The sequence below is a fragment of the Belonocnema kinseyi genome, chromosome 8, assembly GCF_010883055.1.
Source record: "Belonocnema kinseyi isolate 2016_QV_RU_SX_M_011 chromosome 8, B_treatae_v1, whole genome shotgun sequence".
NCBI classification, from domain to species: Eukaryota; Metazoa; Arthropoda; class Insecta; order Hymenoptera; family Cynipidae; genus Belonocnema; species Belonocnema kinseyi.
This window is the reverse complement of record NC_046664.1, coordinates 131,175,784-131,202,949: the sequence shown is the minus strand read 5'-3', so window position 1 is coordinate 131,202,949 and position 27,166 is coordinate 131,175,784. Positions and strand designations below refer to the sequence as shown.

General features: G+C 37.3%; 1 protein-coding gene across 7 annotated transcripts in view; it reads left to right on the top strand.

Annotated features, from left to right (window-relative positions):
• The window catches only part of LOC117178139 (protein germ cell-less), a 175,267-nt gene that overhangs the window by 94,921 nt on the left and 53,180 nt on the right, over window positions 1-27,166 (top strand). For all 7 annotated transcript variants that reach the window (XM_033369396.1, XM_033369399.1, XM_033369397.1 and 4 more), the window contains 3 exons: window positions 1,314-1,683; window positions 1,794-2,063; window positions 25,698-25,916. In XM_033369396.1, the coding sequence (XP_033225287.1) occupies window positions 1,314-1,683; window positions 1,794-2,063; window positions 25,698-25,916 (859 nt within the window). The remainder of the gene's footprint in view (window positions 1-1,313; window positions 1,684-1,793; window positions 2,064-25,697; window positions 25,917-27,166) is intronic.

Below are 27,166 nucleotides of genomic sequence, written 5' to 3'. Positions count from 1 at the left end.
GAATTTATACTATATCTTTCAAGGTGAAAGGGTGAGAGAATATTGCGTTTCCGATTTGATCCCTGTTAGACATCCTACAGGATGTTTTGGCTACTGTTAATGATGCACGACAATTCTAGATAAGAAAATGCCTGCACAGTGCGAGCATTATGGGTTACACCCGTGCGGATAAGGCCGCATTACTTGAGTTCATATCACCACGCAGATGTGTCGTTCATGTGATCGCGATGTTCGCTAAGATGTTTGTTCCGTTTGCTGCTTTTAGGCAGATCAAATCAACATAGCGTTGGTGACTGGAGGGAATTTTTAATAAAACTAATGAAATAATAAATCCGATCTTTTTTTACATTGATTTTAACATTTGACTAAATAGATATTGAAAAATAAAAACTAATTTCCAAAATAGTTTTTCACACTGCATAATTTAATGAAAAATTATTTTTCAGGAAGTGACTAAAAAAATAAAGTTCTGTCCTGTACATTATAATATTAACTATAATGGTAACTCGCATAATGCTCGGACACATGCAAGCATGAAGTACGAGTACAACGAGAATTATTGTTATCTGGAATAGTCAGATACAAATTTATCAATAATTTCTTTTTACCGAATGTTAACACAGCGAACTTTATCCTGATTTGTGTGTAAGTTGCTCTCTTTCTCAAGGTTGCACCTTTGAGATGATTTACACTAGGCACACTTTTTAAAAAGCTTTGCTGTTCATGGAGTAACTCAATCGGTATTACATGGGTTTTTGTCCTGTCCTTTTAGATTAACCTTTTTATGTATGATATTACTTGCGTTAACTTATAATTAATAAGATAATTCGTTTTTATTAGCATCGAAAAATATATCGCGTGCCCACCTACCAATGGCCATTAGTTAATGAACCAGCGTGACGCAAGGCACCTAATCGGCTACAGACATTGAAAAAATTACCGCCGTAGTAGTGTTTAGCTACTTAGGGTTATCAGTCAGTGAAACAATGTGTAGTGTTTAGTTTCATATGGGCATTGACTATATCATATATTCACTTAGTAGTTAACACCTGTTCTTAGGGATCCTTATAGATCAGCGGAAAAATTAGAATTTTTTAAACCGGAATGCAACAATTTATGTCTGCTGAGTATAATACGCCTAGTTTCATACATAATTACAGAATCCACATAAATATACAGTATATATGTAACCTACTACGCAGCAAAACTTACTGCGATGTAAACTGTGATGCACAAATGCCATGTTAAAGCTAATGTGTTGAAACTTAAGTAGTCTATTATTCTGATTAATTTTTCTTGATTGATATTTTCAGCCCTGCAGACGGTACTTGGTTCATTTTACCAGGACGAAATCAGCCTCGAACCGAGAGATGTTATTTCAATTCTGGCTACTGCGACTCTTTTTCAGCTTCAAGGACTCATAGATCAGTGCACGGAAATTATGGTCGAGACGACAAATGTAAAAACTGTAGTTCCTTATTACAATGCTGCTGTTTCATATGGTGTTCCTGCTGTAAAAACTGCAGCCAAGAGGTGGCTAGAAGTAAATTTGTTAGGATACGGATGGCTGCATCCAACCTTTTTAAACGAAATCACAGCCGAATTAATGACCGATTTAATTTCCAGTCCCGGTTTAGTAGCTATGCAAACAGAGTTCTGTGTATATATGATGCTTCGAGTTTGGTAAATATAGTTTTTTGATCAAATGTAAATTTAGTTAATACAGCTAGTACATGTAAAAAATCGCGGCTATGTCCAACATTTAATTAAAATTTCTAATTACTATGTTCCAGGTTATTTGTACAAATTCATAATAAAGAAGAAACACTGCAAATTGACGAGTACTTCAAAAGTCACGTTTGGAAAGAACCTTTTTTGGCGACAGAGGAAGGGAAAAAATATGCAGCGCCTTTCAAGGCACTGAGAAATAAATACTTAATATTACATGATCAAGATGTTAAGATTCTCTATAGTGACAATCTCATACCACCGGATTGGCTTCACAGTTCCTACAAAGAACAGTGGCTACATTTATTACGTATCGATGCTAATAAAGATAGAGGGTAAGATAAAGTATTGCTTCAAAGTATGAAACAAATTTTAGTAAATATTTGTGAATTTTGCATAATGTTGTGGGTATAGGCTTTCAATAAACGATAACTCAGAAATATATTCAACTCACTATATTCTGTGGAAATCGTATAAGTATTTTAATGCTGACAACGCTCTTGTCTTTAATCGTCAAAATACACCGAGAGAGTGTTCGCATTCCCCTCTTCTTACAGAGCTGTGTTGCACGGTAGTGGGGAGACATCTCTAGACCAAGGAGAATGAACGGAGAACTAATAGTCCGAGATCCCACTGCGTTTTTTTGAAGGTGAGAACTGATCGTGATAAAAGTTAGTGTGAATGAAAGCTGATACGTAGGCGATTAAGAAACTGCTCGCCTGACAGTTCCTAATCGGTCATAGGTGCGATAAAATTGGACTTTTATCGGCAATTTTAATCAATAATCACCTGGTATGCCTGAATGCAATGAAATCTGTACCGCATTGTAGGGGGCAATTAGTGCTTTCAGAAAAAGTGTGACTGCTACCCTCCACCTGCTCAAGAACCCCTGGCAGACAGGCCTTAAGGGCGTGATTGCAGGTAACTTTCAGGGTATGCTAAGGAACGCGATAAGACAAAAACGTATTTCTTTGCCGAATTTATTTGCTTTCGCTGTAATATTGTAGACGGGAGGCTACCGTAAGAAGAGGCTTCATCTTCGTTGCGGGCGAGGTGTGCTGGGTGATTGCGGTGCGGCGGGGAAGGCGACTGAGCCTCATTGGAAACTGTAAAAGGATCCATTACTCGAAATTCCCTCAGTAGGCGGCAAACACTTGTGAATGGATACACCCTTTTTAACAATACCATCATGCTGTGAGCATACTGTAGCAATGTTATTCATTGGGACTCGAGGCTCTTCTTTGCTGAAATAAACTGTTAAAATGTACATTTTTTTCATATTCAACTTACAAATTATAAAAATTATTGGGTTAAAATTTGGATTTTAATTAAGTTTCAGAATTCTAATGAACCTTGGTTTTTAGTTCGGAACAGATTTTAAAAGGTTACAAAATATTGAAAGGCATTTCAACTTTTCAAAAAGTTATCACGGATATCAAAGACCTCAAAAATGCCCTCACGCCATATTTCGAAGATTTCACATGCATTTTAAACGATTTCAAAAGGATGTACATAAGTTTAGAAGGTTTCAAATTATTTCGCCTAAATTTCCAATTAATATAATAAATATGAGAGCGTGAGATTCGAGATGCGACATGCGAGCGCTCTACGACTTTTCAAGATACTTTAGCTTTTTTAGCTTATAGATACTTTCAAGATACCTTAGCTTTTTTAGCTTATACTTTAGTTTGTTACCAATTCATCGATTTTAAAGCCAAAATATATCAATGTTCAATTAAAATGCAATGGCTGATATTTCAAGCAAAAAATATTTCAATTTGAAATAAAAAACAGTTAAGTTCAACTAAAAATGAAAAAATCTGCAAGAAAATAGTTGCATCCTCAATCAAAACAGAGTTGTTGTTCACTAAATAGTTGAATTTTCAACAAATAATGGAATGGTATCATTCTTAGTTAAAAAAATAATTTTTGAATAAAAAAAACGAATTTCCCAAAAAATAGTACAATTTTTAACCCAGAAGATACATTTTGAACTAAAATTATGAATCTTAAGAAATATTCATTTTCAAAAGAGCAGTTCAACATGCAGCCCAAAAGATGATATTTGAACCAAGAAGATTTATTTCAGAAGACTGAAATAGTTTAAATTCCAACCAAACACATTTTTTAACGAAAATAGTTACAATAAACATATTTAAATACAATTAAAATTTGTGCTTCCAATTACATATTCAACAAAAAATATTAATTACAAGCAATGAAGGTAACTTTCAACCAAATTATTGAATTTACAAGGTAAAAAAGATTTTAATTTTAAAGCTAAAGAAAATTTAATTTAACTGAAATATTTGAATATTCGATTAGAAAATATTAATTATCAACCAAACATGGAGTTTTTACATCTTCAGTTGAAAGTACTAAGTTTTAACAACAACAAAAAAACGATTAAAATTTATTTAAAATTCTAGGTTTTCAACAAGAGGTGATACTTTACAACAATTAATTTCGTAACAAAATAGTTCAACTTTGATCTAAGTAGCTTATTCTGTAACAAAAAAAAAGATCAAATTTTAAAGAAATAGTACATTTTGAACCAAAAAGTTCATTTTCACTGAGATAGTTCAAATTTTTACCAAATCGTTAAATTTTTAAGTAAAAAGACGATTTTCGTAAAAAACAATGCAATGTCAAACTAAAATGATAAATATTCAACAAAATCATTTTCTAAAACTGTTTCAAATTTAAACAAAGTATTTGATTTTCCAGTCAAAAAATATAAATAATTTCAGTAAAAAGAAATCTGTCTTCTCTTTCTTTTTGTTTTATTACTGTCACTTTTCCGTGGCAAACACGATGATATCCATAATCATTGAGTGACTAAACACCGTAAACCGAAACTCTCAGATGCCTTCCTCGCTGCACCGCACCCACGCAGCAGCCCTAGCCCCCAACGAAAATGAAGCTTCTTCTAACGGTAGCCTCCCGTCTACAATATTAAAGCGAAAGCAAATAAATTCGGCAAAGAAATACGTCTGCGGCATATTTCTGTTACCTTGAGCTTTGACAGGCAGAGTTTTTCGTGTACAGAGGGCTTTCACCTTTTATTTAGTTTTTGTCTTATCGCGTTCCTTAGCATATCCTGAAAGTTACCTGCAATTACGCCCTTTAGGCCTGTCTGCCAGGGGTTCTTGAGCAGGTGGAGGGTAGCAGTCACACATTTTCTGAAAGCACTAATTGCCCCCTACAATGTGGTACAGATTTCATTGCGTTCAGGCATATCAGGTGATTATTGATTAAATTTGTCGATAAAAGTCTAATTTTATCGCACCTATGACCGACTTGGAACTGGCAGGCGGGCAGTTTCTTAATCGCCTACGTGTCAGCTTTCATTTACACTAACTTTTATCACGATCAGTCCTCAACTTCGAAAAAACGCAGTGGGATCTCAGACTATAAGCGAGCTAGGCGATCCAATATTTCTTCACTCCCTCCGAACTGACCGCTGCAGTCTCGCCGTTCTACAATAGGAATTGCATATTTCTCCTCTCCTAGTATCTTGCACTTTACTTATATCATGTGAACAGACGAACCATTTTGATAAACAATAATTATAGATTAGTGTTCATAATCTTGCCTGCCAAATACTGATGTGATTCAAAAGACAAAGGTTTTGTGAATATATCAGCAATTTGGTCTTTGGATTTTATCCACTTAATAATTATGTTTTCTTTCGACGCATTCTTTTACGTAATCCTCTCTGACTTCGGTCATGTGCCTTAGTTTTATTATCTCCAAATATCTCTGCACTACTCGCCGCGGCGAGTTGCTCATTTCCATCATCTCTTGACTCGCCTCGCTCCTAGCAATGTATTCAGCTTGGCATGTCGACAGTGCTACATACGGTTGCTTTTGAGTTCTCCATGTTATCGCATCACTGATATGAATTGTGACACCTAAATACCTCAAGCTTAAGCTACTCGTACCTTTCAAGTAACGAAAAACTCTGCACCAATCTCCAATCATCTGATACTGGATGGACCTGATGTCTACTCAAGAAATTCACAGCATAGGTAATATCTGGTCTAGTTGCGCCTGCCAGAATACTTAAGTATTCTTTAGGCTCACCTAATACTGTCATTTCAAATTCTTTACTCAGTCCGTTTACAACTTTTTTCCGATTTCTTTTATTATTACTCGCTACAAGTATATCATCTACGTATAATAATAAAAAAAGATTCTCGTTTTCTTTCCAGCTGAACATACACGGTTCTAAATCGAAGTTTTCAAGTCACATCCTTAATGCGACTTCGCTAAATGTATTATTCCAATGTTTGAAACGGATTTTTAAACCATATAAAGCACGTTCGATTTTGCAAACTTGGTCTAGTTTTTTCTATTTCTGAATAATACGTGCCTTTAGGGATTTCCAAATAGACTTCTTCATCTATCTTACTGTTAAGAAACGCTGTTTTGAGAAGTAACGAATATTGTGCACTGGTGCTATATGTGTGTGTGCTAGCCCACATATGCACCTATGCTGTCTCTACTATATGTATACATTTTCACCTTACTCATTTTTCTACACGCATATCTTTTCACTGTTTTCACCTATTTTCAATTTTATCTATCACATTTGTTTTATAACCTTCATTTCTGCTCTCAGGTATGGTGTAGAGCGTCTCATTTCCTACCTTAATTAAAACTTTGTCTCCTTTATGGTACTCGTCTAACGGAAAGGATTTCGTCAAATACTTCTGCAAATTTGCTAACGACTTGTCACATGCAAAGCATTTATTTTGATTGATATTGCGACCACAAAATTTTAATTTATTTATTTTCAAATATTTCATTCCTATTTCATTTCTATTACAATATTGTGCACATCGTTAATTATTATATTAATTTGCAAATTGTTTAAAGTTAACTTTTTATCATTATTCGCACCTTTTTCTACATCGAATAACATTTATTTTGAATCCGTATTAGCATGTATATACGTATACGCATAGAAGCGCACATATCATATAAACACGGATGTACATCTATTCATACTCACACCAATGTATCTATGGCCATTACACAGTCCTGTATAGTCAGATCAACGGTTGAAAATGTACGTAAATAAATAGGCGAAGAAGTTCGGCAACACTATCAAAAACGATAGCTATTTGTCTCTAAACACACCGTTCGCTTGAGCGCAGCGTTGTCGTAAACTACCTTCCTTCTCTGTTTCACTGTTCCTATCTCTTTCTTATGCATGCCGGCTCTACAATACGCCTCTCGACCAGTGGTCTTCTAAGGTGCCTATAGCATTTAGACCTATTACTGTAAACATTCGGAATCTCTCTATCGCCCCGCCATTCTTATAGCGAAATTGAATCGCGTCTTTCACATGATAATAAAATTATTTTTAATTGTAACTGATGATTTTCATAATTTATTTTGTACACTTCTTTCACACTCGCGTCTTCAATCTCAGTATACCGTTGTCCTTGTTTTCACGCTTTATCGATTATTCGATGTAAAATCGAATTTGTAATTTATCATTCTAAGCATTCGATCAGCTATATTTCATTTTATATTTTTTTATATTTTCAACACGTGGAAACTTACTTTATACTTCCGAAAAAATCATTTTAGTACTCACCCTCTGCTTGAGGACTCTCTCCCGTACTTGTCGAAGCCAGTGTACTTATCTTTTCTTGTTTCAATAGCACTGCTCGTGGACAAAAAATAGTTTTCCTTTCCCTGACATATTTTAACTTTTAAATTTAGAATTTTTTGTAGTGTTAGCTTTCTCGGCCCATAACCTGTTGTGGGTATAGGTTTCCAATAAGCGATAACTCAGAAATATATTTAACACTCTATATTCTGTGGAAATCGTAAAAGTATTTTAATACTGACAACGCGCCTGTCTTTACTCGTCAAAATACACCAAGAGAGTGTTGGCATTCCCCTCTTCTTACAGCGCTGTGGTGCACGGTAGTCGGTAGACATCTCTAGACCAAGGAGAATAGAAGAACGGAGAACTAAACGAGTTAGGCGTTTCAATATTCCAATATCATGCTCTACATTTTGAAAATGATTTTATGTTTGGATAATAAACTATATGCTCTAAAATCACTAATAATACCGCTATATTTTAAAAAATGTTGCTCGAATTCATATTTAAAAATTAAAAATCATAATCCTTTCAAATCCTTATTTTTGTCGCGCTCATTGCGCCATCTGTAAGTAACGTTCCTTGCTTTTAATATTTTTTAAGCGAGCTGGAAATATATAATTCTTCTTTAAAGTGTGTTTGTGTGTGTGTGTGTGTGTGAATTTTAATCATGGCCTTTGTCCCTACATGTAAAAATACTAGTCTTAAAAATCCTGAAAACATATTTTTATTTAAAAATGGTGTAACATTATTTAGCATGACGTCAACTAAATACAGTTTTCCTGATATGTACCTGGATTACTTTTAGACTGTTAAAATAAAAGCAAGCGCAAAACTAAGAGTAAACTTGCCCAGAATAGGCACATATATTGACATGGTAGCGCCTCTGCGGCTCAATTTGGATAAGTATGTCCTAGATATTCATACTCATATGTAAATCTCACAAACGTGAACTATTCATTTTCACCAATGTGAGAGAATTGGAGTTTGGACACTACATATCTATACAGACATAATGCGGCTTTAATCGCTTTGTGTGCTCAATAAAAACCAAAGTTGCGTCGATCTGTCGTTGTGATTGCCTCGTGCCCTGTAAACACTTATCTCACGGTCGTGAGACGTGCCAATAAGTGTTGTTTACAGCGGTTCTACTGAAAGCCAGTATCATTTTTAGTTGACGGTTGCTTCCAGTAGAACAGCAGTAAATAACACTTACGGGCACGTCTCACGACCGCGAGATAAGTGTTCACAAGGCACGAGGCAATCACAACGACAGACCGACGCAATTCTGGTTTGTATTGAGAAGACGAAGCGATTAAAGAATGACAGCTTACAGCGCTCACTTCGCAAGTGCCTTGGCATATTAAACACTCAGCCAAGTTCAGTCCTTTACTTTTGTTGAACAAACCTTTAGTTTCTCTCGACCACGATGAAGACAGATAAAATTTATCTTTCGTCAGATAAATTTTGTCGTTCGTCAGATAAACTTGCTGCAGCGTTTTTATCCAAATGAAAGTTCAAATTCATATTTATTCCTGAGACTTACTGTGCACTTTTTATTTATAATATTCGCAAAGTGTAACGTGAGAGGCTTGTTAAAATAATTAGCCTAAATTAATCAAATACATTCAAGATATCGTCGGCAAAACGACAGAAGGGCATATCTGAGAATTTAGGTATTTTGAATTGCATTCACCTTAGATACCATAACACGACCCTTTGCAAGTTGTAGAGAGTTAGATATCGTTCAGATGTCTTGTAGATATCAAGTTGTAGATAATTGGTTTAAAAATTCACTTCAGGTGATTTTTCGGACACCTGAGAATTTTAATCGTTGTCATCCTTGTTAATATTTTCTTTTTGTCGCTGGTACAAAGATCATTTATATAGGATATAAGAATTTTAAATGTCTGAAGTGTTCTGGTTTTTGAGAACATCACAAATTTACCAATCAAATTTTTGATGATTTGAGCGGTAAAACAAGGTTGTTTTGAAAATAAAGTGAACCAACCAAAAACATTTGCCATGCAAAAAACCTGCCAAGTAAAGCTATGCAAATTTTTAGAATCAATGTTGTTTAATTAATTTGGAATAAAATATTAATGAGAAAATATATAAAGAAACATTTTTATAAAGTGCCCTACATACATTTTTCAATAAACATGAAAACACAGAAGACATTATACAACTTTGCGAGATTATATTGGACCATCAATGTTAATATTCAGCATTTTCTTATTAAAAACATGTTCCTTATGACATTTAATCCCACCAAGTTTTATAATGTCTAAAATGGCTTTTCAAAAATTTATTTAAACATTTTCGTCGGGCACATTATGAGAAGGCTTTTTTAATTTACTTTACAATGAATATTTTGTTGCATAATATTTATAAGGAAGGTTACCCACATGTCTGCCTCCGATTTGATTCGTATCGAAGTTTGTTTCACGTATTTTTTTATACGTGCCCAAATTCATATTTGGGAGCTGAAGTCACCGTTCAAAGTTTTTGAATAATTACTTAAAAACTAAAATTTCATTGAAATGAATCATTTAAAGGGCAGCGTAAACTTTGTTCAGACTAGAATTATGTTATTATATTGCAGTAAAATAATATTTTTTTAACCATCATCCCCTCAAACGGGATAACTCTGAATTCCTTGAATTTTCTGAATACCTTGGATTTGCTGAATGCCTTGAATGTTCTGTATCCCTTAAACTCACTGTATATTCCTTGAATTATCTGAAAACTTGAATTCTCTGAATTCCTTGAATTTTCTAAATTCCTTGAATTTTATGAATTACTAAAATATTCTGAATTCTCTATATTCACTTATTTGCCCAAATTCTCTGGATTCCTTTAATTACCTGCATTCTTTGAATTTTCTAAATTCCTTGAATTTTCTGAACACCTTAAATTCTCTGAATTCCTTAAAACCTTTGAATTCCTTAAATGCTCTGAATCCCGCCAATTCTCTGAAAACATTGAATTAGTTGAAATCTTTGAATTCCATGAACGCCTTGAATTATCTAAATGCCTTGGATTTGCTGACTGCCTTGAATTCTCTGAGATTCATGAATCCCTAGAGTTCTCTGAATTTATTGAATTCTCGGAATCCCTTTAATTCTCAAAATCCCTTCAAATTTCTGAATTCCCCTAATTATCTGAGCTCCTTGAATTCTCTGAATTCCTTAAATTCTTTGAAATCTCTAAATTTCTTCAATTCTCTAAATTCTTTGTATTATCTGAATTCTGTGAATTGTCTGAATAAATCGGATTCTCTGAATCCATTGAATCCTCTGGATTCCTTCAAATTTGCTGATTGTTGAATTCTCTGCATTCCTTGAATTTGTTGAATTCCTTAAATTCTTTTAGTTTCTGGAAGTCTCTGCGTTTCTTGAAATCGCTGAATTCATCAACAGCTCTGAATCCCGTGAATTCACTTAAATCAATGAATTCTCTAACTTCCTTGAATTCTCAGAATTCCTTAAATTTTTTGAAATCTCTGAATTTGTTAAATTTCCTGAATTCCTTGAATTTTCTGAATGCGTTGGATTCTCTGAATGCCTTAAATTTTCTGGATTCCTTAAATTTGTTGAATAATTTGAAATCTTTGAATCCCTTGAATTCTCTCAATTCAATGCTTCTTTGAATCCCTGGAGTTCTCTGTGTTCCTTGAATTTTCTGAATTCCTTGAATTATCCTCACTTCTTGAATACTCTGAATTCTACGAGTAATCTGAATTCCTTGAATTCTCGAATCCCTTGAATCATATAAATTCCTTAAATTCTCTAAATTCCTGGAATTTCCTTAATTCTCTGAATTCCTTCGATTTGCTTAACTCATTGAATCCTTCGTGAAACGAACTATATTCGTAATTAAATTCTCGGCCCAGGCTGACGACAACATCATTGCCAAGGAGAAGGAAAAGCAGGATAGGTATCAAGACATCAAAAGGGGGATGCAACAACTATGCCCAAAATATTCGGTTAAAGTTATTGCTCTTGTATTCGGTGCTTTCGGAGATGCGAAGCTATCACTGACTCGTAACCTTGAAGTAATACCAGCGTGCCAAAAACATGCCAAGGCACTTGCGAAGTGAACGCTGCAAACTGTCATCCTTTAATCGCTTCGTGTCCTCAATACAAACGAGAGTTGCGTCGGTCTGTCACTGTGACTTCCTCGTGCCCTATGAACCTTATCTCACGGTCGTGAGACGTGCCCATAAGTGTTGTTTACAGCGGTTCTACTGAAAGCATGGCCATACTGGGAGCAACCGTTAACTAAAAATCATATTGGCATTCAGTAGAACCGCTGTAAACAACACTTACGGGCACGTCTCACGACCGTGAGATAAGGGTTCATAGGGCACGAGGAAGTCACAGCGACAGACCGACGCAACTCTCGTTTGTATTGAGGACACGAAGCGATTAAAGAAAAAATTTGATTGATAAATTTGTAATGTTCTCAAAAACCAGAAAACTTCAGACATTTAAAATTCTTATATCCTATATAAATAATCTTTGTACTAGCGACAAAAAGAAAATATTAACAAGGATGACAACGATTAAAATTCTCAGGTGTCCGAAAAATCACCTGACGTGAATTTTTAAACCAATTATCTGTAACTTGATATCTACAAGACATCTGAACGATATCTAACTCTCTACAACTTGTAGAGGGGCGTGTTATTGTATTGAAGGTGAATTTTATTCAAAATGCCTAAATTCTCAGATACGAACGATAAAATTTATCTGACGAAAGATCAATTTTTTATGTCTTTATCGTGGTCGAGAGAAACTAAAGGTTTGTTCAACAAAAGTAAAGGACTGAACTTGGCTGAATGTTGACTATAAGGTATAAACTAACCAAAGTGCAGTCGATGTATTCTGTAAGTGTAGGTGAATGATTTTTTGGCTAAAATTATTTAAATCAAATGAAACGATTTAAAAAACGACTAACATGCTTGCCGTTTCGATTCAAGTATTCTCGTCTGGAGTGGTTCAATGGACGAAGAACGAGCTTAAGGCCTTTGAAATCGCTACACGTAAGATCATGCATATGCATATCAATTCGTCTGTTCCGCGATTATACATTTCACCCGGTCAAGGCGAGAGCGGACTCCTGAATTTATAATGGGTCTTTATCATCTGTCTTTGTTTTGTCTTTATACTGTCTTTATAATCGGATTGGACTAAGTACAGTTTAAGTCGTTGCAAATGGTAGAGATCCTCTCCTAAAAATGGTCAAGAACTACGAGATGATTCGCAAAGGAGCGTTCCTTTATAAAGCCGCAGAGCCTCCTCTCGTGTTTATCGTGTACACGAATTACATTCCAATATAATTATGATTTATAAGAGGTAGTGTGATAGGACAAACTTCAGTGATGCTTCATATTTAACATTTTTTGTTATATTTTTACAATAAACCGCACAGTAAACTCTTGCACCCTTTTCCTCAATTATCTCGATAATTCTGAGTCAAAATCGAAAAATTAAAGAAATAAGATTATGTGCAACTGTTGTAGCAATACCAAAACAGTACGACTGTCAAGCAAGTGCCTGCGAATGCAGATATTCCTTTCAAAAACTACTTTTTAATTTTTTGCAATGTTGCAATTATACAAATCAACAAAAACTTACCCAAAATCACTTTTTTAAGTCCAATTTAAACAAAAAATGTAAACAATATAGATTTTTATATGCGTAGCCAGAGAGGTCCCATTCAAAAGACATCATGTTTTTGTTGCTCACTCGAGGCCTGACATGGTTCTTCTTGACTTCGAGAAGCGAACCATGTTCGTTATCGAATTTTCGGCTTATCATCGTCGCTCTTGGAGGTGCCAAGCTTTCACTCGCTAATGGCCTAAAAAGCATCCCTGCGTGTCAACAATATGCTAAAACACTTGCGGGAAAAATGCACAAGGCGGTAGTCCTTGGGTCGCTCCGTGTTCTTAGGGTGCACGAGGCTTTTGCTGGATCGTCGTATTGATTCCGTTAAAGACTGTAACCACCTATCTCACGGTCGTGAGACGTGGTTGTGGCTGAAATTTTACCGCGAGTTCGCTTGGAGCGGGTGCAATTTTCATTTACATTTATGAATTCTAGACCCTATTCTATGTGGTATTTTCAAATAAAAATGATTTTCTTGATATCCACTATGAGGTTCTACTCTGGGATTTGCCTCGTGCGTATTTATCGATGAGGAGTATTCGACTCCTAAACTCTTTGGTACAAGACTTGCGCGCAGGTAACGCAAAAAGTCCCTAAACACGGAGGATTGCGAGCGTCGCACATACCTGAACATTTGTCGCAGGCAATTACTTAAAAGGCGCTCCCAGCACAAGAAAGAGAGATACGGGAGGATTATCCTCAAAGATTTTCGAGATATTTTAGAAACTGGACACTCGAGAGCCTTTTAATTTTAACAGTTATTTCCTTACTTCACTACCATTCGCCAATTGATACCTTTCGACCAGGTAGAGAGAAAACAGTCTCCCTATTGCTCGTAAGTACCAAGCGTGAATGCCAGATTGTAAAGAGTTTTCACTCAAATGACGTAGACCAAGAGCCAAGGAGTCCTCGACGTTGCTCGGAAAGTTGTGAGGAATAAAATTTCTAGATTTCACATTGAATCTCGATTGATTGGGAAAGTTTTAGTAAGTGCTCTTTTGGACAGTTATAAGGAAGAATCTTCCTTAGCTCTCTACTAGGAGTACGATACCAAACTAGAAGACTTTGAATATTTCTTTAAGAAACACTTAAATAGATATTTTAAGGAACTTCTCTTTCCAAAAAGGGGATAGTTCGAAGGCAGGATAAGGAGGAAAGCTGTCCTCCAGATCTCCCTTCAGGTTCACTCGACTCACTCAAGCGTGATCGTCTCGATTTTCTGCAGCACGCCGTTTACGTGTAATCTGACTCGCCTGTATTCCTCCCGGTTGTTTAGATGAAGGCTGTTTCTTTCATTAAACTGCCAAGTTGCCGAGATTGGCTAGGCCTGGGCCGCTATCCATGCTTGGTAGTTTTCAAAGTCCTCCAGGGTTTCTCCCGTGCAGGAGTCGATGAGTTCCTCCGGTGTTTTCTGCGCCTTGGCCTTTCTCGTCCTTTGTTCTTCTCTTTTCAATGCCCCTATATAATCTTGCCGCAGCTCTGTCCCAAGTTCGGGACGATTGACTTTTATGGGACTCTCGTCACTGCTCTGATTTTCCGTACCGAGGGGAAGTGGTCGCTTGCCTGGCCGAGCGTTTTTCTTACTCAGGATCTCTTTAATTAGCGTGTCGTGTCGGCTCTTCCTGACCGAGTAAATTCCCTTCATATTATGGCCTTTGCCTTTGGCTTCAGTTAGCTCTATCCACTTTCTCTCGGTATCGGTGAATGTCGTTTCAATATGGGCTTCCGAGGGCTGTTTACATTTGTCTTCCCTAGTTACCGTTAAACGATTTAATGTGTAAACCGTGATTTTCTGCAAAATTTTCTTCTGCATGATCTTGCTATCCTCGGTTTGCACATAAGTGTTGGCTTGCATTATGATGTCACGTTCTTTTCGAATGTCGTCTCTCCCTTGAGCCGATGTCGATGTCTGTGGTGATGTCTCTTGTCGTGTGAAGATCGATTCCTCCACATTTTCCTCATCTAAGGTAATCACAATCGGTATTGGTGCTTCAGCTTCGTCTTGCCGATTGTCCTCAATTGTGATGACTTCTAAGGATGGGGGAGTCGAATTTCCATTGTTGTTGGTTCCTACCCTCGCACCTACCTTCTTACGTTTGCGAAAGTGTGTCGCCACAACCGTTGACACTGAGTTGTTTATACGTAATAGTGCGTTGTTCTTCTAGGTAATCTCAGTGTAGGGTTTTGGCGTTAAGACGACGTAGTTATATGTGATCCTCTTGAAAGAATTCTCCTCTTCATTATCGAAATTGCATTGGATTTCCATCTCGGGGTAGAATTCGAGGCATTCGAAACTCGTGCTTGCGTCTGGCATGGTTGACTGGTTTGTCGATACTGACCTAACCGAAATTTTCGGTAGGTCCTAGGACCCAAGTGGCACGTTTTCGTTATCGTCTCTTTCCATTTTCTTTCGGAGGTATTTTCTCAAGTCGTCGGCGTGATATTGTTCCCTCTCTCGGTCATTTTCCGTAAGCCCCAAAATGTAGACTTTTGTGGCGACTTGCTTCTTGATTCGGTATGACCATTCGTAGACCAGGAGAAACTTTGCCATAACTAATTGTTCCTCGCGGTTACTTTGCAGGGGTTGAGGGATGTTGGGGAGGCATATGGTGTTATCTCTTTCGTATCGTGGTGCGACTCGTTAATTACCGTCTTGATATTTTCAAGTCGCAGGCACCATCCGTTGTGTTGATCAAAGGGTAGGAGGGTTCGAAAGAGTCGTGCGAGTTTTCTATTCACTCTGTCGACCATATAAGCCTGTGGATGCCTTATTGAAGTTAATATCATTTTTATCCTTCGTTCCTCTAGAGCCTGTCGCCATTCATGGCTTTAGAATCGAGTGCCGTCTCACTTGTGGTTTTTGAATCGGATAAAATTTAGTATATTTCGTGAAAGTATCGATCATCACCAGTAAATATTCATATCCATATTTAGCTTTCGCAAGGGGACCGAAGAAATCAATTGAGATAGGTTTGAGAGGCTCACTTGATAGAACAGGTTCTTGTAAAGCTTGTAAGGTTGTCGTTGATATTTTGTTCCGTTGGCCTAAGTCAAGGTGGCCAACGTCTGTCTTGTAAGTTTAGCCAGGCGTGGCGTATAGAATGACTCTCGTAGGATTTTATACGTTTTTTCAGCTCCCGGATGTCCATATGAAATGTGGCACTCCCATATGATTTTTTCGATCAGGCGTGACGGTGCATAAATTCGGTAATTTGTACCATTGAAGTAGTACAAGGCGTCGTTCAATATTTTGAAATGCGTTTTATCCTCCTGATTTCCTTTTGCGTCACAAATGAGTTGTATAATTTTCTTTTCCTTTTGTTCTTGTGGATTGTTTCTTATCAATTGTGCGGTCTCAGCGGTCCATTGGTAACTTAACGTGTTTATAATTACCTGTGTTTCACCTGGATTTTTGCGACAATTTTCACCGTCGTGTATCCGGCTCAGCACGTCCGCCATGATATTCTCCTTTCCAGGTAAATGTTGAATTTTTACTTTATAATCTTGTATCGCCAGTATCCAGCGTGTTAGGCGAGCATTCACAAATTTAAATGTTTTCAAGAATGTGAGTGCGCGGTGATCGGTGCGATTTATGATATTAGCACCCTGCAGGTACGTTCTAAATTTTTGCAGTGCCCAGACTATTACAAGTGGTTCTTTTTCTGTCGTAAAGTACGTGATTTATGGGCCTTTCAGTGTGCGACTGGCTAACCTGATTCTTTCTTTTTCCCCTTTGTCATTTAGCTGGTATAGAACGACTCCGAGCGCACAGTTACTAGCATCCGTTTCCAAGTAATATCCCTTTTTCGTGAGAATTCTCTTTACTAAATTTAGAATAAAAATTACTGAGTCCTAGAAATCCTCGTAGCTGCTTGATGTTTCGCGGCACTGGAAAGTCTTGAATATTTTTTATCTCCTCAGGATCGGGTTTCACTCCTTCGGTGGTAAGTATTAAACCTAGAAATTTCGTCTCTTTTTTAAAGAAATATGACTTCGTTAGATTTAAAGTCAAGTTATTTTTTTCTAGTCTTTCAAAATATATTAGACGCAAAATCCTCAATATCTATACTTGCCTTCTAATGTTTTTATATTCCCCTTCTTGTATTAATGGCATTATTCATATAATTTTATAAATTATACAAGCATTATCACTGCGTTCGTGACACCAACTGACACTTGACATAACCGAACTTAACCTATCAACACACTCGATACTCCATAGAAGACGACAATTTCTAATTTTATATTTTCACTGAAGGGAAGCTCTAATCTGGGAAGGCATAAAACTTCGAAGACAGGCGATCGCGAACTGGCGCCAGTCGAAATACATGGCGTGCGGTACTTCGTGATTCTCACAAAACTAGGACCGGCAGCTAGCAAGCTAGTTCCGCGCAGTCCCAGTGCGCAGAAAAAGGCGGCGTAAAGCGAGAGTGAAAGAGACTGGCAGACTATTTCTCTCTTTCACTCTCATGATAAAAAAATAGATTCTCCATCTCTTTCGCTTTTATAAGCATTAAATAATAAATTTGGTTAATTTATAAATTAACCATTTTGTGCGCGCCGCAAAATTTTGTCACAGGGTGATTGTAAACATGTTAGCATTGTGTCACACCTTGTGCACGCACTTTAGTTACAATCACAAAATGTGGGCGAACATAGTGAATTTTGGCATGCATGTTATGCGCGCATCGACGTGCGCGTAACATGCGCGTTCGAATTGTTATCTGGGATGTTCTTGATCCTGAGTATATTGGCTCTCAACTTCCATATTTTGTACGCGATATGGAGTTTGATTCGCCGTTAGTCGCAATGAGTTACCTTCCCGGGGATTCCTCTGCTCCCCCCCCCCCCCCCCCCCCCCCCCCGCCCCCGCGGACTACTGATGATGGCATATTTAATTTCGTCATTGTAATGACGAGCCAGCTTGCGGATTATTTCACGAGGTTGATTGATTAAATATCCTGTATTTTATTGAATTATTTGAGAATAGGCATAATTGAAGATAAAAATCCTTTAGTTTGTATTGGGACAAGTAGTTTTATTCTTCTACCAAAGAGTTTAGGAGTCGAATACTCCTCATCGATAAATACGCACGAGGCAAATCTCAGAGTAGAACCTCATAGTTGATATTAAGAAAATCATTTTTTTGAAAATGTCACATAGACTAGGGTTCTAGAATAAATAAATGTGTGAATAGATTAGCTCAGGCTTTCTTGAATAAAGATGAATTTTGTATGTCAGAAGAATCTTAGTGTTTCTCCATGCAAATTACACTTCTTTCTATTTTTACAGTTAGATAAATTACATGTTTAACAATAAGTTAACTTAGTATAAAAGTCGCTTACAATCGGCGCTCAACGTGGGGCATGCGAGTTTAAAAAAGACTAAGGTTCTTGAAAATTGTTATTATACAATTGATGAAAAAGATATTAATTACCGGGTTTTTAAAGGCGATAAAAATTGTCAACGAGTATACGAGGTGTGTTTAAAAAGTAAGGTAACTTCAATTTGCGCGGGCTACGTACATTCAAGTTTTAAATTTTTTGTTTTGTTGTGTTGGTACACTCGTCACGATCACATGTTTACAGTTTTGACTATATAGCTCGTGTTGTTTTTCTGGCAGAGGCGTAAAAGGTTAGAAGGTTTTGGTGTGCTCGGCGATTTTCTTCTTTCGAAAAAAATCGAGCAAAGAGTTTGCATTAAATTTTCTGTGAAAAATGGAATCCAGTGCTCTAAAACTCTTGAAATGTTGACAGTTGCATACGGTGAGTCTACTCTGAGTAAGAAAAATGTGTATAAGTGGTACAAGCTGTTCCAAAAAGGCCGAGAGGATGTCGAAGACGAACCTCGCCCTGGACGTCCCAGCACGTCAACAACAGATGAAAACGTTCACGCAGTGGAAGAAATGGTGTTGCAAGATCGCCGAATTACCATCAGAGAAGTTGCTAAAGATGTTGGCATATCGGTTGGCTTATGCCATGCTATCTTTCCGGACGTTTTGGGCATGAGACGTGTGCCAGTGAAGTTTGTTCCAAAACTGCTTAATTTTGATTAAAAGATCCATCGCATGATCACCGCTCTGGAGATGTTGAATGAAGTCAATAATCATCCTGATTTTCTCAAAAGGGTTATAACTGGGGATGAATCGTGGGTATATGGTTATGACGTCGAAACTAAAGCCCAATCGTCTCAGTGGAAACATCCTGAGTCTCCAAGACCGAAAAAAGCACGTCAAGTTCGGTCAAATGTGAAAGTTTTGCTCACTGTCTTCTTTGATTACCGTGCAGTAGTGCATCAGGAATTCTTACCACAAGGTCGTACAGTCAATAATGAGTATTACCTTCAAGTTATGCGCCGTTTGCGAGAGGCGATACGCAAAAAACCTCCAGAACTTTGGAAAAACAATTCGTGGCTTTTGCATCACGATAATGCACCTGCTCATTCATCGTTGCGTGTGAAAGATTTTCTGACCAAAAACAGCACCACGGTCATGCCTCAGCCTCCATATTCACCGGATTTGGCCCCAGTGACTTTTTTATTTTCCCAAAACTGAAGAGACCCATGAAAGGACATCGATTTTCAACGATTGAGGAGATAAAAACTGCATCGCTGAAAGAACTCAAGGCTATACCACAAAATGATTATCAGAAGTGCTTCGATGACTGGAAAAAGCGTTGGCACAAGTTTATTATATCTGAGGGGGATTACTTTGAAGGACACAACATAAATATTGAGGAATAAGTGAATATTTTTTGAGAAAACCATAAAGTCACCTTATTTTTTGAACACACCTCGTACTTACCGCCAACGATCAGTCAGAAAAATGTTCCGTCGGGCATGATTGATTTAGATCGAATGTCGAACGATTTGTGTCTTGAAGGAAAGAGTATGGCTAGGCTCGACAAATGGTGGGCAGAGCACAATCGATAAATTAATCAGAAAAATTAGTGAGAATTATGAGAAAAAAATAGAGACAATTATTGAAAAATGAAACACAGTTCGCGGACGAGTGAAATCAGTGCGATATTCTATGAACAATATACGATTATTTACGAGTGCTACGAAAATATCACAGTGGTAACGGAAACAAAAATTTTCTTTCGCGAACAATACAGCGTTACCGAGAGTGATAACGAAAGAATTGAGTTGCCAAGTGAGTTGATTTTCTCTTTTCCTGGATGCTACATTGTCACCGAACGAGAGAATGACCTCCAACAGAGATTGTCATTACTGGAAAATGGCATTAATCGATTCCTCGAGGTCACGACCACAATGACAAATAGTTTCGAAGAAAGGGAAGCATGAACACAGGTGCGACTTGATAGGCTGGAAACGGCCCAATCAAGGGTTTCAGAGCGCGTCACTGACAGTATAGGTTCGAGGCCGCTTGAGCAGGTGGCAATGACCAAACCTCAAATAAAGTACGTCCTACCGGAGTTCACCGGCGAAGGAAACTCTATGAGATACCTGCGTCAACTTAAACAATACTGGGACGTGGTACGGTCTCGGCAGTTGACGCAGAATATCTCATAGAAAAATTACTATCAGGACCCCTAAGCGACTGGTGGCTCATCGTAAAAGATGAGGTATCCAATTTAGATATTTTTTATGCAAATTTCAGCAAAGATACTGGAATGAATAGACGTATAAGCCGATGCGATCAACTCATCGAGTTATTAGAAGAGTTCGACAAAATTAAAAATTCGAACAATGGCTATATGGAGACACGCGAATGGAGAAACCGAAATAACGCTGCTCGAGAGAATAATGTATAGAATTCAAGTGCAGGTAGACCTTCCAATAATAATAATAATAATAATGTCACCTCCAACGCTCGTGGCGGCTCGTAATTTTATACCTACAACGTCATCGCAGGAGGTTTCAACCATCGTATTAAATTATTTGAATTAGCTTATAACATTCTAATCTCATCAGTCACTTGATTTAGTCCGTGTCTATGATGTATAACCGAGTTTATCCGTGTAAAAGTTGAATAAAAACACTTAATAATTATCCATTAATAATAATCCACAGAGACTATACAACACTGGACAAGAACGTGCTTGGTCATGGCGACAAACGGTGAATCAAACTCCATGTCGCGTACAAAATAGGGAAGTTGAGAGCCGATATACTCAGGATCAAGAACTTCCCAAATAACAATTCGAGGAGTTCCTAAACTCGAAGGAGTTCCTAAATGGAAACAAGGAACGTTTCAATAAATTTCCATGCTTACCATTAGCAGGTCTCGCGGTAGCTGGACTCCTGGGGAGCAAGACGGTAGGCTAAACCGACAAATCTACACGGACGTTCAACTACCTAACACGATCATCCAATTAGCTTTTTTTGTAGTGCCACACCTTTCACGCACTTGCATTATCGGAATCGATGTATTGGATGAACACAAAGCGACCATTGACTTAGATACAAAAACTCTGACCTTCCCTTATTTAAATGGCCAACCGGTTATTAGAATCCAGTAGGAGGACACGGGCATTCAAGAAAGTGGTGATCATAATCTCAGCGTCATGGAATCTTCAATGGAAGAAAATAACATACAAAATGGCGGCCAGCCAGAAGAAAATGAACTCAGCAATGAACTTCCACTAGAAATCACGTTCGAAGATATTCGAAATAAGGTAGAAGAGTCAGGGAATATTCACACAAGAATGAAAAGACTCTGTGAGATCCTGTGGAAACACAGACAAGTGTTTCGTCGAGAACCAGGCCTATTGCAAAATTACCGACACCTATTGCAAATACGAGAAGAAAAGTCGTTCGTAGGACGCAGCTACCCGATTCCTATGGCACACAGATAGAAGGTGGACGCCGAAGTTCAACGCATGATACATTATACAACGTTAGAACAGCCTGTACATCAACCCTGTAGTGTCAGTAATAAAAAAAGATGGAACCATTCGACTTTGCCTCGACGCTCGACGTTTAAATGAAATACTGGTAGAGGCCTGGGAGTGCCCAGAACCAGCAGAAGTACTGTTTCAAAAATTTAAGGGTATGAACATCATGTCAAATTTAGACATGACAAGTAGTTTTTGGCAAGTACTTTTACATCGTGACTCAAGAAAATATACAGCATTTCAATATCGAGGTCGAAGTTACGAATTTCGCGTGGTACCTTTCGGGCTAAAAACAAGCACGGCAGCGCACGTACGCGGACTGGACCACGCCTCATGAGATGAAATTTGGATGAAATTTTTGAAAGACTAGAAAAAAATAACTTGACTTTAAATCTAACGAAGTTACATTTCTTTAAAAAAGAGACGAAATTTCTAGGTTTCATACTTACCACCGAAGGAGTGAAACCCGATTCTGAGATGATAAAAAATATTCAAGACTTTCCATCGATAAAAAATATTCAAGACTTTCTATCGCCGCGAAACATCAAGCAGCTACGAGGTTTCCTGGGACTCATAAATTTTTATTCTAATTTTAGTAAAGAGCATGCTGACGAAAAAGAACTTGGGCGGTTATATACCAGCTAAATGACAAAGAAGAAAAATAAATAATCAATTCCTGATCAGCTCCTTGAAAATTGGTACCGTTGTCGCTATAGAAATTGGAAGGGAATCCACTGCGAGCTACAAAACGTTTGAATTTAGTCAGAAAGAATTCAGTGGTATAAGCACATACCAGCTCCAAATGTACAGTCCTAGTATCAAGGCATACAAACAGAGCTATATATGCTTTATGGGCTTTGTATCATCTACCTATACCCAATTTAACTAAAATTGGTCCTACGTAATCGAGACCAGTATGTTCAAAAGGTCGAGATCTAGTAACCCTAGTAGAAGGGAGTTCACCCATCATATGAGAAGGTACTTTGGCTTTTTCGCGAACGCAAGGAATGCATTTGTTTTTAATACTTCGAGCAGTATAACGTGCTTTTAAAATCCAATAATTTTGTTTGAGCACTTGTAGAGTTTTTGCTTACCCCCGTGTAAGGTTCTCTGATGAGCTTGCTCTATTATTAAATCCGTGACTCGAGTTTTTGGTAAAATTATTGGGTGCTTGGCATTGTAGGAAATAGGAGCATTTTCTAGGTGACCTTTTACTCGAAGACGTTCATCGCTGTCCAAAAAAGGGGACACATTTTTAAGAGGATTCGAACGCTTATGTGTAGTATTAGTTTTAAGAAACTTAATTTTCGTTGAAAGATGTTGTTCTAATCAACTTTGGCCAAGTAGACACTCTTTCAGTAAGTTTGTCCATTGGTGAAGGCTCAATTTTAGCGAAATTGAGTTTAACCTCTGATAGGTTTTTTAGAACCTATTTCTTTTTTAAGCAGGTAGATCTGTACGTTGTACCCTTATTTTCTAGTATTTCAGAAGAAACAGGATCTGGCCACTCTTAGATTCATGCAAAAAGGGTGGTCCCTACCATAAAGTTCCAAACATGGTATACAAACAGTTATGACAGGAGCCGTCTTGGACTTTGCTATCAATAGAGAAGTTTTAACCTTTTCTGTCTTATCAATTATTTTTTAATAAATGGCGGTCCCATAAGCTTTATTAGAAGCCTCTGCAAATTCATGTAATTTAATAGATTTGAAATAAGTGGTGAGAACATTCCAGCGCGATATGGTTTGTTTTTGAAGTAAAGATAAACTTTTATAATACGCATTCCATTTATTATTTAGATGTGCTGGGTGAAAATCATCCCAGTCGAGCTTTTTTAACCAAAGTTCCTACATAAAAATTTTATCTACTATAATTACAAGCGCTAACCACCCATGTGGATTAAATAAACTAGCCATCAAGGATAGAACTATTCTTTTAGTAGCAATTTCTACTGTTTCTACTACTGTTTTATTTTCAAAGAGGCAGTGTTATGTGTTATCAATTCAGGGTCGTTAGCGGACCATTTTCGAAGAGGAAGTCCTCCTCTAGCTAAAAGCTCAATTAGTTCCTTTTGTAAATGTAGAGCTTGTTCTAAAGTATCAGCTCCGAATAAAACGTCATCGACGTAGAAATAATTTTTAAGAATTTCGCTAGCTTCAGGATAATTACTACCTTCTACTTCGGCTAACTGTTTTAAGACCCTGTTTGCTAAGAATGGAGCCGACGCCGTTCCATATGTGACCATCAATAATTGATAGTGAACTATCTTTCTAGAAGGTCCTTTACAACAAACTATGCGCTGCAGATCAACATCTCTAGGATCCAAAAAGATTTGTCTAAACATTTTGCTTATATCAGCCATTACAACAAATTGAAAATTTCTCCAACGAAGAATAATAGCTGTGAGATCATTATGAAGCTTTGGGCCTACTAAGAGAAGGTCATTTAACGATTTTCCTGAAGAAGTAGGACTAGAGGCGATAAAAACTACCCTTGCTGGAGTAGAAGTGTTTGATTCGCGTACAACAAGCTGATGAGGCAAATGAACTGGAGGACAACTCAGAAGAGATGTTTTGCCAGAATCTGAAATTTGACGCATATGACCTGAATTTTCGTATTCGTCTAGAAAACTTTCATAGCTTTTTGCTAAATCAGGATTTTTAGCTTATCGGCGTTCAACGCCATAGAGCATAGATAATGCTCGAGGTAAAGATTTACCTAGTGAATCAAAAGATTCCTCTTTGGGCGGAAGACGTACCACATAACGGCCGTCTTTTGTACGCGAATGAGTTTTCATAAAATGAGTTTCGCAACGTTATTCCTCATCTGTCAACATTGATTGTTGACAAACTTCCTCAAGCTCCCAAAACTTTTTTCAATCAAAGCTCAATTCCTGCTGAGTAGAAATACGGTTTATTTTAATGTGGGTTTGAGTTTCAGAATTTGCTGTAATTGGACCCGAAAGAATCCATCCAAAGACTGTATGCTGTACTGTAAAAGAACCAGGAGGTTCTTTACATAACGCTGGTAAAAGAAACGAGCCATAATAATCTGTACCGATTGTCAGATCAATTTATTCATTACTCAAAGGAGTAGGATCCGCGCAATCTAGGTCACGAAGGTGATCCCATTTAGAATTTAACTCTATCTTTGGAGGGTATATAGACAAATTGCACATTTTCACATTATTTTGTAAAAAGGTTTGATGGATTAGACAACAAAATCAAGAAAAAATGGTCGAAGTGTGTATTTGTTTATAAAAATTGTTTAAATAATCGTTAAAAGTCGGGTTTTTTACTAATTGTAATCGCACATCAGTATCTGTCGTATTTCATACAAAAGCTATGGATTTTTAGTAGCAAATTATTGAAAACAACAAATGAGTTTCGTTTTCATTAGTTTCTTTATAGTATTATTAACATTTTTTTTTGTTAATCTTACCGACTGAGAATAATTTCTAGTTAGTTATTACATCGATTTATTTTAAGTATTAATGAATTTGAAATTCTTTAATAAATGGTACGTGTCGGGCGGTTTTGTCTAAAAATGTGCTCTTTCTCCACTGTGCGACAATGGGAGAACAGCGCGGTAGCAGCGCACGGTCCCACTAAATTGAAATTATCTAGTGATCCAGGAGAGTATCCAAATTTTTTTTTTAATTAAAGGTGAAATTATAAGGAATAGAATTGTCTTAACAAGAAAAAAGAAATTCCCTTCTTGATGAAAAACTAAATTCAACCTTTTTTTTTTGACATTTTTTTGGTGAAAATATTCGAATAATTATAATTCAATGATTTATTATTATCTCTTCTTTAGACCAAAGCAGATGAGCGATGAGCAATTTTCTAGGGAGTGTTTCCGGTGTGGCAGATGCGTGGAGAGACCCGGTGAACACGTTTGGAGATGGACTGCTTTTCACTTTGGCTTAGATCTTGTCGTTTACTTGGATACTACTACGCTTAGAATCAAAAGGAATCATAGACTGGACACAGATCACATAAAAGCCAATCACACCCTACATAATATACTATTGCAGTAAGTAAAATTTTTAAATAGCGAATGATAAATATGTGTAATAATTTAAAAATCAAACCCACCTGCTTGAAAACAATTTCAGACTTAAAACTCTGTACACAGATTGTGCACAGCTGCTTTTAAAAGTAAATTAATTCTTACCTGCCTATAAAACGTACTTTACATATTTCGTGTTTTTGTTGATACTGGTAAACTATTTTCTATGAGTTAAATACTTCATTGAATGTACGTAAATATGAAGTTCATTAAAATTTTAAAACTCGATATCAAGGTTTGCTTTAAACTATCTGGATAAAGACGGCGATGTTTCATAACAACCTGAAGAAGTGTTTCGGGTTTCAATTGTTTGCAAAACCACGAATCTTGCCGACGTTTTGTGAAAAATGCAGTTCACTTCTTCAGAACTAACCTGATACTGAGGTTTCAGGTCATTTCGTTCTTATATACATAATTAAAAATTTGTCATAAGGACAACCGCAGGATTTCGCCGGGAGCGGGTGCTAATCTGAAAAATTGCACCCGCTTCCAGCGAAATCGCGGTAAAATTTCAGCCACAACCACGTCTCACAACCGTGAGATAGGTGGTTACAGTCTGTAAAGGAATCAATACGACGATCCAGCAAAAGCCTCGTGCACCCTAAGAACACGGAGTGACACAAGGACAACCGCCTTCAACATTTTTCCCGCAAGTGTTCTAGCATATTGTTGACACGCAGGGATGCTTTTTAGGCTATTAGCAAGTGAGAGCTTGGCACCTCCAAGAGCGCCGATGATAAGGACGATCAGTTTAACAGAATATTCCGGGTACAATCGTTGCAAGTCCCTTATAGGTCTCGATACCTCTCTTTCTTTTCATTCTCCTTGGCTATGATGTTTTTGTCAGCTGGTGCCGAAAATTCGATAACGAACATGGTTCGCTTCTCGAAGTCAAGAAGAACCATGTCAGGCCTCGAGTGAGCAACAGAAACAATTGTCGAGAATATAAAGTTCCAGTATATGCGGCACTTCCCATTCTCGACAATTGACTCAATTTCCCTAGGAGCATTTAGAGGAGCGGCATTAATGTGAATGCCGTAGGAGTGACCGAGATGGTAATAAAGCACACTTATTGCCGCATTGAGCCTTTGAATGTAGGTCGTTCCCGCGTTTGTTGGACAACTAGATAGTATGTGAGCTAAATGCTCGGCGTGTGCATGGCACGCCCTGCAGCTATCATCGGGAATGTCTTGGCTCAAAATGTGGCGACGGTA